General features: G+C 32.6%; 2 protein-coding genes across 4 annotated transcripts; one reads left to right on the forward strand and one right to left on the reverse strand.

Moving 5' to 3' along the window:
• The first annotated feature begins 6,269 nt into the window (after nt 1-6,269).
• LOC132174993 (stem-specific protein TSJT1) lies at nt 6,270-8,256 on the forward strand. Its single transcript, XM_059586779.1, has 4 exons — nt 6,270-6,577; nt 6,669-6,909; nt 7,018-7,138; nt 7,879-8,256. The coding sequence occupies exons 1-4, from the start codon at nt 6,276-6,278 to the stop codon at nt 8,067-8,069; spliced, it is 855 nt and encodes a 284-aa protein (XP_059442762.1). The 5' UTR covers nt 6,270-6,275; the 3' UTR covers nt 8,070-8,256.
• A 1,982-nt stretch (nt 8,257-10,238) lies between these two features.
• On the reverse strand, nt 10,239-14,692 carry LOC132175079 (ribosome biogenesis protein BRX1 homolog 1). 3 transcript variants are annotated; one of them, XM_059586897.1, is made up of 9 exons: nt 14,578-14,692; nt 13,857-14,089; nt 13,615-13,756; nt 13,192-13,270; nt 12,833-12,957; nt 12,105-12,206; nt 10,822-10,890; nt 10,638-10,736; nt 10,239-10,547 (listed from the first exon to the last, which is right to left on the reverse strand). In XM_059586897.1, exons 2-9 carry the CDS (start codon nt 14,051-14,053, stop codon nt 10,416-10,418), a joined length of 945 nt encoding a protein of 314 aa, XP_059442880.1. In that variant the 5' UTR covers nt 14,054-14,089; nt 14,578-14,692; the 3' UTR covers nt 10,239-10,415. The 3 variants fall into 3 exon arrangements, with proteins under 3 accessions (XP_059442880.1, XP_059442879.1, XP_059442878.1); XM_059586896.1 differs by having other exon boundaries at nt 13,857-14,078; nt 14,574-14,692; XM_059586895.1 differs by having other exon boundaries at nt 14,574-14,692.
• Between the last annotated feature and the right edge of the window lie 91 nt (nt 14,693-14,783).

The following is a 14,783-nucleotide window of genomic DNA, read 5'->3' on the forward strand; positions in this document are numbered from 1 at the left end:
CAACTATATATATTATATGTCGTCTTTACCTTCATTAAGTGGCAATACAATTTTTTTTTTTTTTTTTGACATGTCCACATAAGAAGGGGGAGGGGGATTCGAACTAGTGACCATCGCTTCATTAGGCGTGGTCCTAGCCGATTGAACTACCTCTTGGGGACAAGTGGCAATACAATTGGCCATCTTTAACGTACATCATCTTTATCTTTAACGTACATTATTTTTGACTGTGTCAACAACTATATATATATATATATATATATATATATATATATATATATATATATATATGTCGTCTTTACCTTCATTATGTGTACAATGGGGCATCTTTAACATACATTATCCTTAACGTACATTATTTACAGTCGTCATAGCTAGATATGGACATTTTTGGCACCATTGCATCGATCCGCTCAGGCCTATATTGCGTTTGCAGCCTTAAGTTTTCGTGTTTGGTAACTCGAAAAAGACAGGAGATGCACGGGGTGGGGGACCCTAGAAAATGCCACCATTAAAAGAGAAAGGAAAGTTGATGGGGAGGGAGGGTGACCCTTGTTTGTTTCTCATTGATTATTTATTTAAATTCAACCTACATCTTAATTAGCTAGCTAGCGATCTCATCTTCTAACTACTCTTTTATGTATATATATATAAGAATTAACTTTTCTGTAAGTTAAAACTTTTGTTTTCATTACACTTGTTTTTCTTTTTCACGTACTAAGAACTAAGAACAACCATGTGAGATATATATATATATCCCATGCACCAACTTTGGCAAAGCTGTTTTCCTATACTTTCTTTAACATCCCTCTGCATGTAAACATTGGAAAACTATATTAAATATGCACTACCTAACTCCAACATGGTCAAATGTAAGACAATTCATCCCCGTTAATCTAGGCTAGCTGTAAGGAATACGATGCTCTTCATTTTAAATGAGATAAATACTATTAATGTTGGCACGTCAAAATCATATATATACCATTAGATATAATAATTTTAAATTATGATTATAATTAAAATAAAGATAATCCTTGTACGTCCACGGGTGCAAGAGCATAAATGTATACCGAGAGCATGCCACTTGCATAATTTTAAGATTTGCAAATTATTCACACTTGCTTTCAGTGACCCAGTCAGTCAACAATCTTATATATTTTCCCGTAGATTTCTTTCTCTTCTTTTGCTATTTCGAAAATAGGACTCGAGGATCAAACCCTGGAAAAATATATATATAGAAATGAAGTGGTTAATTTCCACCTACAATATAATAAAAAAAAATAGAATAAATAAATTGCAATTCAAGTCAATCCTCAAGTCATAGACAGTTCTTTTTTCGTAGAAGGAAAAAAAAAAATAATCACAATCAGTAACTCAACAATTTACTTTGCAGAATTACATGAAAAACAAAAAAAAAAAAAAATTGAGCTCAATTATCATTTTTGAGAGAGTTTATAAGATATTTTCATTATGTTGATTGATGTACGGACTTATGTTGCTGTTGTTGTTATGTGGAGACAGATGATAGACAAGTCCCGGCCGGGTGCCACTAAAGAATCTGAATAAAGAAAAAGAAAATGAAAATGCCAATTCATTATATATGTTCTCTTTCCCTGTACAAAGAAAAAATCATATTCATAAAAGCTAATAATAAGTAGGCATGCAGGATATATATATATACACTTTATTGTGCACTTGATAATCAGTTCCATATATCAAAGGCAGAGAGAGAAGGCATTTTATATCTTTCTGTGCTTATCGAATAATAATATCTTCTTCTTCTTTCTTCTTCTTCTTCTTGCAGGCTTAATGAATAATGCTCATATATATATATATATATGAGCTCATTATTCAGAAAGAGACAGAAACCCACTTGATTTGACCTCAAATAATAGAACATGCAATCTAGATCACCTAATTGATTTCATCCATACACGACACTAACATGTGTGTGTGTGCTTAATTCCTTCCACTTCCAGTGATTTTGTATGTTTTTTTCTCAAGTCCCACATGTTTTGGTGTTTTTCTGTTTTCACAAAGGTAAATATATATATATATTCTCGCAATCTTCTCTTAATTATACATCCAAGTAAAAAAAAAAAAAAACTAAAAAAAAACAAACATTCTTAATTACAGGGGTGTGAACGCTGAACGCACACAAAAAGTCACGTCAAGTAGTGGAATAAAAGTAGGATTAGAATTGAAAACTGATAAAAGGTGTGATGATATTTTTATTTCTTGCGGCTCAGATTTGTTTTTTAACGGGGAAAATGGAAATGGACGGGCGGTATGAGCTGGCATGATGTGATGAAAATACAAGGGAATCATTTCACGAATCTCACTAACATCCAAAATGCACATGATCGGTACCGTGGGTGCAGACAGCTACAGTAGTGTATGAGTTGTCATGGACCGTACGTCTCGCGTGTGCCAGATAAGTACCCAAGGAAACCCAACCCGTTTCATTGATTGATTGTGGAGGAGAATATGAATATCTGTGGCCTGTGGGCATGTGGTGACTGCCTAAACGACAGGGGATTGTGAAACGAGAGGGAGCTTATCCACGTCAGCACTGCGTCTACCAAAAGGGTGGGTAGGATTAGAGAATAGAGAGCTTCCTATCCACATACAACAACATTAAACGTTTTTTTTTTTTTTTTTTGAAGAATCAATGATAGGAGAGTCGAACGGCTCTCTCAAGTGAGTTAATCTATAACTTGAGGCTTGAGCTAACTCCACCAAAGACACGTGTGTTTTGTTCATCAAACAAATCCTCATATTAGTTAGAGCGGACTTAGAATATGTTTGGAATTGGGTTAGAGAGTTTAAAAATACTTTTAGTACTAAGAAGATTGTGCCAAATTAAAGCTGATATATTTGGTAAAAAATTTCAAAAGTATTTATTTTGACTTTTTTATTCTAAAATTTGTTAAGCTTTTGCCAAAAAATATTTTTTAACTTAAAAGCTTTATTTTTTAAATACAGTCCCAAAATTTAGAAGTTCCTTGTCTCCAAAGGGTAGCTCAATCGGTTGGAAATTATAACTCATGAAGTGGAGGTCACTAGTTCGAATCTCCTTCCCTTATGCAGTCAAAAAAAAAAAAAGTATTTATCAAAATTTGGAGATAGAAACTTGTCGGAGGAGGAAGTGTGTTGGGCCAATGGGCCCGAACTGAAAGGAATGCCTGCCTCCATGTGTTTGCAGGAGAAACCCTTAAAGTTGTAATGCTTTTGGACAGCACTTTCACGTGCATGGGCTTCCTAGAACTTTGCGAGACTGGGACCCAATTGTGTCGGAAATGAGTGTTTGGACCGCCTACTTGGGCCTCCTTAGTCCAAATCTCTAGAATGGCATTCATCAACCCATACCCAACTAAAACAGGAAATAGCTACAGCCATCATGAGTGAGTGCAGAATATGTTGCAGCAAAGTCCACACTCTTTGATGCAGATTTTTTCACGGTCAGATTGGATGGTGAGATAAGAAAGATAAGACCATCGAAGTGACACCGGCCCAACGGTGGTGGGAGAGCAATGGTTAAATAAGTTATTAATGTAACGGCTTGTTTAGGTGTGTTCGAAAGGTCTAAAAATGCGTTTAACACTAAAAAAATTTATTTGCAAAAAAAAATATCCGTTTGATAAAAAATATTGAAAGCGCTTTTAAAAGTTCAAAAAGCCCAAAAATAAACAAAATGCACTTTTAATAAAAGCTATAGCTTTTCCTTTTGGGTTATTCCAGCCACAGCCCTTTTTGAGTTGCCCCCCATTTTCCTAGGGAGTTGGTCATGCCACTGGTGCCAAGCTAAAGGCTTGGCCTTTTCATATTTTTGATCAAATCAAGTAAAAAATGTAAAATTAGCTCACTTAGTTTGTTTGATTTGTAATTAGTTTTTTGTCGTATCAAAATGATCTAAGAGGTCCTTGAGGGATGTCAAAAAAATAATTTGGTCCTTAAAGTCAAATTTTGTCCACTGACTTAATAAATTCTAATAGTGTAAAACGTTAGAACCAATAAAATTATGACATGTGTTCTATTTAAGTCAATGTCACAATAACAGAATTTGACTATAAAGACTGAATTATTTTGTTGACACAACTCAAATTTCTAAGTTCATTTTAATCCCACAATAAGTTAATTGTAAATTAAGTAAATCACATAATCTAATACGTTAGATTAGAATTTATTGAGTTGTATCTTAGATAATTAATAAAAAATTGAAATTATGTTCTCTCTTTTTCTTGGAAATATGGAATTTTAAATAAAAATAAATAAAAATGTATAACTAAAAGACTGAGTCAAATATAAATATTATTATTAATTTTTTAATTACAATTTAGCTAAACATTTTGAAAGATAAATTTTGGAGCCAATCATAAAAGACTGCTGAGTATAATACTACGCCCACAGAAAACTGAAAAAAAGTGTGGCTATGGCAGCTGAGCTGAGTCTTATCTGTGTCACCTTTAACCAGTTTTGGATAAGGCCGATGGCTACCATCCTATCCCCTTTTGACTATGTCACACAAACCAACATATTTGATTAACATTTCCTTATTATATATTTTAATGACACAGAATTCCATTTCAATTTCACTTTGTAACAAAAACTTGAAATGATGTACACAGTTTTCAAATGCCATCTTTTTCCTACTTTAGACACCAGCAAAATTTGTAATGTCCTTTTCTTCTTGTATGGCCTTTACTAAAATAATTTCACGAAGTTTGGTGTGAGTTCGACTCTTTTCAATAACGAATTACTTATACAAATTTAATTAGTATTAGCTGCTGTGAGAATCACTAATGTCTTGATGTGGCTAAATCGAATTATAACTTAATTAGCCTTGAGTGAGTGCCAAAGATTTTCGCGGTTTAATTAAGCCCCTCATAAGCCCAACAAACATGTATTAGAGCATCCTCATTAAGTTTTTCATATTTAACGTTTCTCTAATTTTTTAACAAAATCCACAAAAAAATTATCAATCAAACTTTTTATCCAAAGTTAAATTTAACTTTTGCTTTTAACTCCTCTTCAAATATAAAGACAATAAAAGTAAAAGTTATTTATTTTTTAGGAAAAACTTCATTTTGGACCCCTGAATTATCACCCGTTTTGACATGCTCCCAAACTTCAAAATCTCTCAATTTTGACCCATAAACTTTTAATTACAGTCAATTTGAACCTATTCGTCATTTTTTGCTGTGAAAACCACTAAAAAGACAAAATTACCCTTCAATTTTCTTTTTATTAAAAAAGAAAAATTGAAAAAAAAAAGAAAAAAAAAAAAAAAAGGGTCACAAGGTGCCCAACCATGGGTCACCACCTTGTGATTTTTTTTTTAATAATATTTTTTATTTTTTAATTTGCAATTAAGGGTAACTTTAGAATTTTATAAAAAAGTCTGGGGTATAAACATTTTTGTCTAACTTTTAACATTTAAAATCTAACGAAAGAGTTAAAAATAATAGAAATTAAAAGTTTATGGATTCAAAGTGAGAGATTTTGAAATTTGGGGGGCATGTCGAAATGGGTGATAAATCAGGAGTGTAAAGTGAAGCTTTTTCTATTTTTTAATATTATTTTGGTTGCTGGGGTGGCATTTTGGTAAATCTCTTGCATGGAATCAAAATGAGTTTAATGACAATTACATTTATTAATAAAAAATAATATTTAGTTAAATTTGATAAATATTTAGACAATTTGATATTTGGTAATTTTAAAAAGTTTATAATTAAATCAAAAAATTACATTTTCAAAAAGAAATACGCTAGAATCTAATAAAATCCCCACATTTTGCCCATCAAAATCCTAAGTAACAAAGTGTCATTTATCATCAATTTGGGTCATATGCCTTTTTACATCAACTTGGACCATGTGCCCTTTACCCACTAAAATTTTGACAGGCAAGATATATAGATTTTATTAGATTTTAGCATTTCTCTTTCAAAATTAAAATTTAAAAAAAATTTAAGAAGTTGGATGGAAATGTTCTTACCATGGTTGGTTACATCTTTAGCATTCGTCTATTTCTCTAGAATTGCTGCTGCCTTAACTGTTTACTATATCTTTGAAAAAAAAAAAAAAATATATATATATATATATATATATATATAAGACAAAATAAAAAAAGATGTAAGTGGAAAAAACAAAAAGCTAAAAGAGAGAGAGATAAGAATATCTCGGAGTACGAGAATCCTTATCCACGCACGCCACCTCACCACCGGTCATGACGACACATTGCGACAATATATATATAAATAGTGCAAGAACCCTTTATGTCGTTTCATATCCTCTACATAAAATTCAATCATTTTGATCAATTTGCGTTTAATTTCTTCGTGAAGGAAAAAAGGAAGAAGATCGTCATGTTGGCTATATTTCACAAGGCTTTTGCTCACCCACCTGAGGAGCTCAACAGTCCTGCGTCTTACAATGGCAGCACGAAGCCTAAGCTTCCTGATGAAACTCTCAAAGAGTTCCTTTCTCATCATCCTCACAACACCTTCTCCATGAGCTTTGGATCCGCCGCCGTTCTTGCCTATGTTCGCCCCGACGGCCCTTTCTCACTTCATCAACGGTAATCTATATATATATATAAACAACTTTTGAAACAAAAATTTGGAAGCTTTAGCGAGCCCTGAAAGGGATGGGTTAATGGGTTTGTGCAGGTTGTTCTGTGGGTTTGAAGACATATACTGCCTGTTCTTGGGGAGCTTGAATAACTTGTGGTCTCTGAATAAGCAGTATGGTCTAACAAAGGGCACGAACGAGGCCATGTTTGTGATCGAAGCTTTCCGGACCCTTCGTGACAGGGGTCCATACCCAGCTGACCAGGTTGTGAAGGATCTTGATGGGAGCTTTGCATTTGTTGTCTATGACAGCAAGGGTGGAACCGTCTTTGCTGCACTGGTATATATATATATGTATATATATATATAGGCGCCATGTTTTCTTTTACCCATTGGAACTTGATGATCTTCACAAAATGTTCATTATTGTTGGTTAATTCAATTGCAGGGTTCTGATGGTGGAGTGAGACTGTATTGGGGTACTGCAGCTGATGGGTCTGTGGTGATTTCTGATGATTTGGAGGTCATCAAAGCTGGCTGTGCCAAATCTTTTGCTCCCTTCCCAACAGGTACTTTCAAGGCAGTAGGTACAGGTTATTGGCTAAAATGGGCATCTGAACCGGATAATGGTTCCTAAATTTGGAAAGCCGGGGCTGGAAACAGATATTGTTATCCGGCTATATAATAACCGGCGGTTATCGGTTGATACCCAGTTAACCGGACCGGATTTTTTTAAAAATGGACATTTTGGGCCAATTTTAGGTATTGGCATACTTTTAACTAATTTTTGTCATTTTTTTAAAAAATAATTAGGGTGGTTGTTTAAAAAAAAAAACCTAAAAAAAGCGCATATATATATATATATATATATATAGGGGGTGTAAAAATACAAAAAAAGGTAATCGGACCGGGGTACACAGTTACCGATTTAGCCAATTGGTACTCGGTGGCTGATTATAACCCGCCGGTTTTACCCTTCTAATTAGCCAATTGGTACTCGGTGGCTGATTATAACCCGCCGGTTTTACCCTTCTAATTCTAAGTGTGTTGAAATAGGAGCTTTAGAATTATAAGTTCGTCTTTAATTTGATTTATTTAATTAAATAGGTTTAAAACTTTTAATTTTAATTATTAATTTCATTTATATAAAAAATTGGTGGTTCTAGTTTAAGTATGTCAAGTTTGATTTGTGTCGAGATATGATTATATAACTTAATTCTAAAATGACCTATTTAATTATACAAATTGACTTTACTTAAAGGGGTTGAAAATCATATATGACATTTATTATTTGTTTGTGGGGATGCAGGGTGTATGTTCCACAGTGAGGGAGGGTTGATGAGCTTTGAGCATCCGATGTACAAGATGAAAGCAATGCCAAGAGTAGATAGTGAAGGGGCCGTGTGTGGGGCCAACTTCAAGGTTGATAAGTACGCAAGGGTCAACAGCATTCCACGTGTGGGAAGTGAAGCCGATTGGACCGTTTGGGACTTGCATTAGCGAAATTTGGATCCATGTGCTGTCACACCATATCGTAGCCACGAATTTACCCTTTTTTTTTTCTTTTTTTTTTTCTTCTTCTTCTTCTAAGTTCTTGTTTTTACTTTGTATGTTTGTTTTTCCCCATGAACGAACCTGTATACATATTGGGATGGATCTGCAGTAAATTAACCTCCTTTCTACAATACACCTAAGGGTACCTTTTCCCTATAGTTTCAACTTTCAAGTTCGGATTAAATGTTCTAGGTATTATGTAAAATAAAAAGAAAGGTCAAACAAAAATCTAGACCTATTTTAACTATTTCCACCGCATATTATTTATTTATTTTTATTTTTTATAAAGTAATGGCATATAGTGCACTCTTACTCTATCTCAATTGAAGGGTATAGGGGATGTGAGTGTGGTATGTAATGTACTCAATAACTTATCTATTACACCCATGTTATTAGGGGTGTCAATGCGGGCGGTTTTTTAATCGTCTGCTAACTGTTAGTCGCTTAATCGCTATAACTGCTTAGCGGTTATTGGGTTTATAATTGTAACCGCTAACCTTCTTTTTATATAATATATTTTTATAATTATAATTATAATAATATTTATACATATAACATAATCAATTAATCATTAAATCATAATTTTTTTTTAAAAAAATAATTAAATCACAATTTGAGTATTAATATATTATCACTATAATTATATGATTATATCACGTGATCAATTCATCATTAAATCATTTGATTATATACTAACAAATTATACATATATAATATTACATAACTCATAAGTATGCAAGTTCATACTAATACAACAATTAAGTATTTAGAAACTTAGTTCTAATGTATGTTATAAACTTATAAGTCCATATATTAATATATGTTATATATTATACATATATAAATGTATAAGATCAATACTTAATCATATGATTCAATAACAATTCAAATACTTATTAAAGTGAATCATATTATTAATATACAATGATAATATGATTCGTATAATATCAAATTAAGTAATTGACATTGGATTAAACATTGTGTTACTTATAACTATAATTGAAGTATTAATGTATTATCATTTTAATTTATATGATTATATAAGAACAAATTATACGTATGTAATATGACATAAATCATAAGTATACCAATTCATACTAATATAACAATTAAGTACCTAGAGACTTAGTTTCAATGTATGTTATAAACTTATAAGTCGATATATGTTATAAATTATAATTATACATATATGCATATGAATAATATAAATGTATAAGATCAATACTTAATTATATGATTCAATGACAATTCAAATACTTTATTCAAGTTAATCATATTAAATTTTAATAAGTTATGATTTATATTTAAGGAATTTTTTTTAAAGTACAAGTAAATGTAAATTTGAGGTCAAATATTTTTATTTTTCAATATGGGCTCTTTTTATAACAATTTAGCCCAAGAAGACACTAAAAATGCAAAAAACAAATGAGATAAAAATGCTACAATAAAAAAAAAAAAAAAAGCCTAAAACTGAAAATTGGTTATATGTTTATTTTGATTCTTGAGAAAGCCCAAAAAAAAGCCAAAAATGCCCAATTTTGAAAAAGCAGTTATAGCGAGATGTTACATGTTTTACTAACCGCCAACCGGCAGTTAGTAGCTTAACCGCTAAGCGGTTACGGTTGAGACTAGTGAAATTTAATAACTGTTAAGGTGGTTACGGTCGTAACCGTATTGACACCCCTACATGTCACATCAAGTGACGTGACTTATTTCTGGCTTTCCAATTAACTACTTTAAAAAAGTGTAAGACATTTGAAATATATCATATCAACCAATATAATCTAAAAATATTAACAAACAATTCAAAATAATAATAATAATAATAAAATTTTATTTTTATCTCACATCAAAACACTTGGAAATTTATGAAATACCGAGATGCAATATCTCTTTTGTAGGCCATACATTTAAAATGAACAGCTCAGATCTTGACAACAAGGCTGAAAAAAAGAAAAAAGAAAAAAAGAAGTTTGCTTAGGTGATTTTTTTGGGTGGATGTTTGATGGTTCACCCAGCCACTGCCTAAACCTATAGCAAACCCTACAAGTAAAGATATGATATGACATATGAAGGATCAGACATCAACAATCTCTCCTTTTGATCTAAGACACATTAGGGAAAAATACGATATCATATTGAAGAGAAGCAAATGAAGTATGGATGATGTGACAAAAAACCTCAAACTTGAAGTGCACAAGCAATTAAGCAAAGTATGCAATTTCAAGCTGGATAGAGGATGATAGGAAATTATGTTCCTTATAACAAAAAAGGACAAGGTCTTCAATTGTATCATTCTTTCCACATATCTGCAAACTCATCAGGCTCCAATGGATTTGATAGCTCATGCATCTTCCTCCTTGTCTTTGCTTTGACTTTCTTCGCATACTTCCCAGCCTTTTTCCTTTTCTCCAATGCTCGAATCTGGAAGTACCAAAATGGAAATGATTTCTAAAAGTACAAAAAGAAAAAAGGTTCAAACACTAGAGGCCAGCATGGGACATCAATGAATACCTGATTTGGTGATATGTAAAATGGATTCTCATATAGGGTAGGGCCTCCAAAGCTGCCACCAAATATTTTGATTGGGTTCAAGCAGAATCGTGGACCGACCTATACAAAAGTATATCTTCATAGTTAAATTGCCATCACAAATGCCTGATAAAGCACATAAATTAAAAAGCAAATCACCACCAACCTCAACAAGGGTCATATTTTCTAGGCCCCCTCGAGCCACTTTATCTGCTTCAATATGAGGTACAGATATCTGCATCAGAAAATTAAGAGAAATAAGCAACATCCTCGCTAACAATTTTCAAATAAAAGACAGCTCCAGTAGAATAATACCACAGAAACAAACATAATATAGTACTTATTCTTAATTTTTTTTTTTTTTTATAAGTAATATAATATTCTATTAAGAAAGGGAAACCCCTAAGTATACAGGAAGTAATACAAATAATTTACCCAAAAATTACAAACTGAGGTTTAAAGAATCCAGAAATTATTCTAAACTTGACTACCACAGACTTTCATTATTAAGAACACTCATAATTTGCTTTTAGTTTCTATAATCCTACTAAATGAGGGAAAGAAGCTTTATTATCACTTTTAGAGGGCCATCTTCTAGTTTTCTTGAAATACTTCAAAATGTCATACCCTCCTCAGAACCATTAAGATACAAGTCTTATCCAAGGTTTTCCCAATGGCTATTAAGGAATTTAAGATATCTTCTATAATATATTCGTCATGTGCCTTTTACAAGCAGGCCCAACTGACAACAATGTCAATGACCTTCAAACTAAAAATTGACCCTGCCTGGTAATACAGACACATAATGAATACAAAAAATAACCAATACCTTATGTTAACACCAATAAAACAAAACCATTCGAGAATTTTTGTGATCTAGTTAGAAAAATGCCATAAGCAAGACAAGCTTAAGGGGGTTTATTAACACAGAACCTAGATCCATAAGATTATACTATATGTGCAATGGACTTAGCAAGATTACGGTAACTAGTCACTACTTTCACCAAATAACAGAGCTTCTATTTATTTATTTATTTATTTTTTATAGGTGAACTACAGAGCTTCTATTCACAAAGCCCTATTCATAATAGGTCAAACCCCAGACCTCATCCTTAATAAAGAGGAGATATACCACTACACTTGTTTTCCCCGACAAGCAGTTTCTTCTTTAAGAATACTTACATCAATGGCTATTGTTTACTACCTAAATCCTATAGCAAACCCTTCACGCCTTAATACAAATAAATGTTCATCCGAATCAGAAAAATACTAGTTTGAGCTTATATCTTAAAAGTTTTGGATCTAATACTGTTATATATATTCTACTCTATCTAGATGCCATGTGAAAATTTGATGGGACAAAACCAGAACCAACCTTTAAACTTTAAATTAAAGCCACAATTCTGAATCCTAATACAGCACATTGATTAGAATTTATAATTCACCCACCTGGTAATTCCGAAACCATATGTGGTCATCAACAATGGAGAAAACAAACACATGATCATGATAAGGTTTAGATTTTCTGTGGTCCTTTGGTATTCCAAATATCTGGGGAGATGAACAAAGAATGTCAGTATATCCAATAACATTGCTCGGACATTAATAGCATCAAACGGTAAAAAATAGTACTATAGACTTACCAAGTTAGGAGATAATATTATTTATCAGAAACAACCAAGCCATAATTCATTTTATAGTTCATTATTAAAAGCCAATTCATAGCTATACCAGATCCGGTAACTAGGCATTCAAGCAATGAGCAAGTTCCCTCAACTTCTAAAAATCCAAACAATACCCCAGAAAACTGAGCAAATACATTGTATCAACAAATTTTCTGTGAAGAATTTGACAAGAGAATGTAACAAATCAGATAACAGTTATCATGCATCAAAATAATTTTGGCTGACATTATGCTGTTGGTCATATATGAATTAGGCTACCACGAATGTCAAGACATTTGACTTGAGAATTTGTATGATCAGCACTTCACATTATACTAGGAAATATCATATAGACTTGAGTTTTAGATTTTCCTTTTCCCTGGGTAATGAAATATCAAAATATTGTTTACAATTTAATTTGACAGAATGAGGTATTAATTGTTCCTTCTATATGTGGAATAGAAAGGAAACAAACTTTTATAGCTACAGAGAGAGGAAGCTAAACCAAAATACCTGAATTATCATCTCTTTCAAAAGTTTCCAATGAGCATCTTTATCAAAATTGTCTGAGAAAGTCAAAATGGGACGAGACCCTTTTAAATGATTTCCAGTAAGCTTCAATTCCTCCATCGTGTGCACTGGAAATAAACGGATTAAAAAAACACATTGATTAACCATTTCTTCTCAAATTTCTACAAAAAGGAATTAAACATATTTAATTACTTATAAAAAAAAAAGAATTAAACATATTTAATTGGAGATGAATTGATTGTATGTCAGTGCTATCAATGGATACATAAAGGTAAGAGTTTACTTCCATGAGACATTCATACCAAACTACCAAATAGTTAGAAACCAAAAGAGAAGCTTACCAGCATTTACTAAAAATTTGACAGATGGTCCATTGGGGCATTTTGCCATCCATAGATAAAGATCTTTGTGTTTCCTGCACTGATATAGTGAAAAAAAGAAGAAGAAAGTATTAATCCACATATGATAACTGAAGTAAAGCAAACTAGAGCTTCATATTGTTAAACAAGTCAATAAAAGTACTCATTTAAGAATACTTACATCCTAATAACCAACCAGTCAATAAAAAATCAACCAGTTAACTTAAATCCCATCGATTACCAGCAATTGATTACTCAAACTTAAGTCCCATTGAATACCAGTAATATATTATCACTAGAAGGTCTAAACGCTATCTATTCAAAAATTAATCTTATTCTATATCAAATAAAAAATACCTATAACAGATATTGACGTAATTACCAAAACAAATAAAAAGAAATCACCTCAAAAAACAGACAGGAAGAGCCACCCTTTAGCTCGACCAGCTCATTCAAAGTGGTGCCCTTACTAGCCTTTGACTCGACCTTGTTATCCTTCTTGCAGTGTGGCAAGAGTGACACCACATTCAGCATTAAATGCCGGTACCTACACACCACATACATACAGTCTATCTGTAAGCGGAACCAAAAACAGCATAACAAACAAACTTCACGACAAGGAAATGCAAAGAAACAAGCTTTTCAACCTGTAATTGATGCGGCGCGAGCAAGTAACTAAAACCTTCTCTTTGTTCCTGAAGACAGTGGAATCACTTTCTTTATCCACTTCTTCATTCTTGTCTTTCCAACCCAAGAGTGTCCTTTTAGGTCTCTCTGCAGCAATCGTATCCTTCTTAGGAGGTGCCACCACCTCCGTCTCACTGTGTTTTCTCTTCTTTCCCATTGTTTCTTCTTGTTATTATTATTCCCTTAAAGACAACTAAACATTCAATGACAAGCATATTTGTCAAAATTTTCACTAAAACTAACCAACTTGGAGCATATAATAACAAGAACAACAATACCCAGAAAACAAAATTATGAAAAAGAAAGCTAAAAAGAAAATGCAACTCATTTGTCTGAATTCATAGTAAAGAGCTGTAAAAAACAAACAGCTTAGTCAAACAAACAGTCTATAAAATGGAGAGGAAATCAGTAAAGAAAACATGAAGTTCCCAACATAATCATGGGACATGCTGTCACAATTTACAGACAATCCACATTAAAACAAAATCCCATTACGGAATTCTTATTGAACTGAGCAACCCCGCAAATCCCCGTTATAAATAAACAGATAGAAGGTTAACTAAAGATGGTGAAGAGATAGAACATAACAGGATGCAATGAATGAATAGAAACCCAATATAGCCTACGTATTCCAAACAAAAGCAAAGATGAGAAACCCCCAAAGCTCAAAAATTTACCAACTTTGCATCCAAAGCATCTCAATTAGCAAAATCCAACTCTTTAGCCAATAAACGGTTATAAACAACTTCTGCCTGAAATAAAACCCTAAAACCCTTTGTGGCCCCTATCAGCACTGGAGCTGGAAGATGGAGTTTTCGCTGGTTTGGTTTCAACTCATGGGCTTTATTCTAATGATGCAGGCCCGTCTGATTGTTAGATATGGGCCC

This window comes from Corylus avellana, chromosome ca3, assembly GCF_901000735.1.
Source record: "Corylus avellana chromosome ca3, CavTom2PMs-1.0".
Taxonomy (NCBI): Eukaryota; Viridiplantae; Streptophyta; class Magnoliopsida; order Fagales; family Betulaceae; genus Corylus; species Corylus avellana.

Bases quoted from the DNA above. Each gene is read 5' to 3' on its own strand.
- LOC132174993 (XM_059586779.1), top strand. From the start codon at position 6,276: ATGTCGTTTCATATCCTCTACATAAAATTCAATCATTTTGATCAATTT. The intron at 6,910-7,017 runs GTATATATATAT...ATTCAATTGCAG, and splicing joins GAACCGTCTTTGCTGCACTG to GGTTCTGATGGTGGAGTGAG. The intron at 7,139-7,878 runs GTACTTTCAAGG...GTGGGGATGCAG, and splicing joins TTTTGCTCCCTTCCCAACAG to GGTGTATGTTCCACAGTGAG.
- LOC132175079 (XM_059586897.1), bottom strand. From the start codon at position 14,053: ATGGGAAAGAAGAGAAAACACAGTGAGACGGAGGTGGTGGCACCTCCT. The intron at 12,207-12,832 runs GTATTTTGGTTT...TCATCTCCCCAG, and splicing joins TGAAAGAGATGATAATTCAG to ATATTTGGAATACCAAAGGA. The intron at 10,891-12,104 runs GTGGGTGAATTA...TTTCTGATGCAG, and splicing joins TATGGTTTCGGAATTACCAG to ATATCTGTACCTCATATTGA.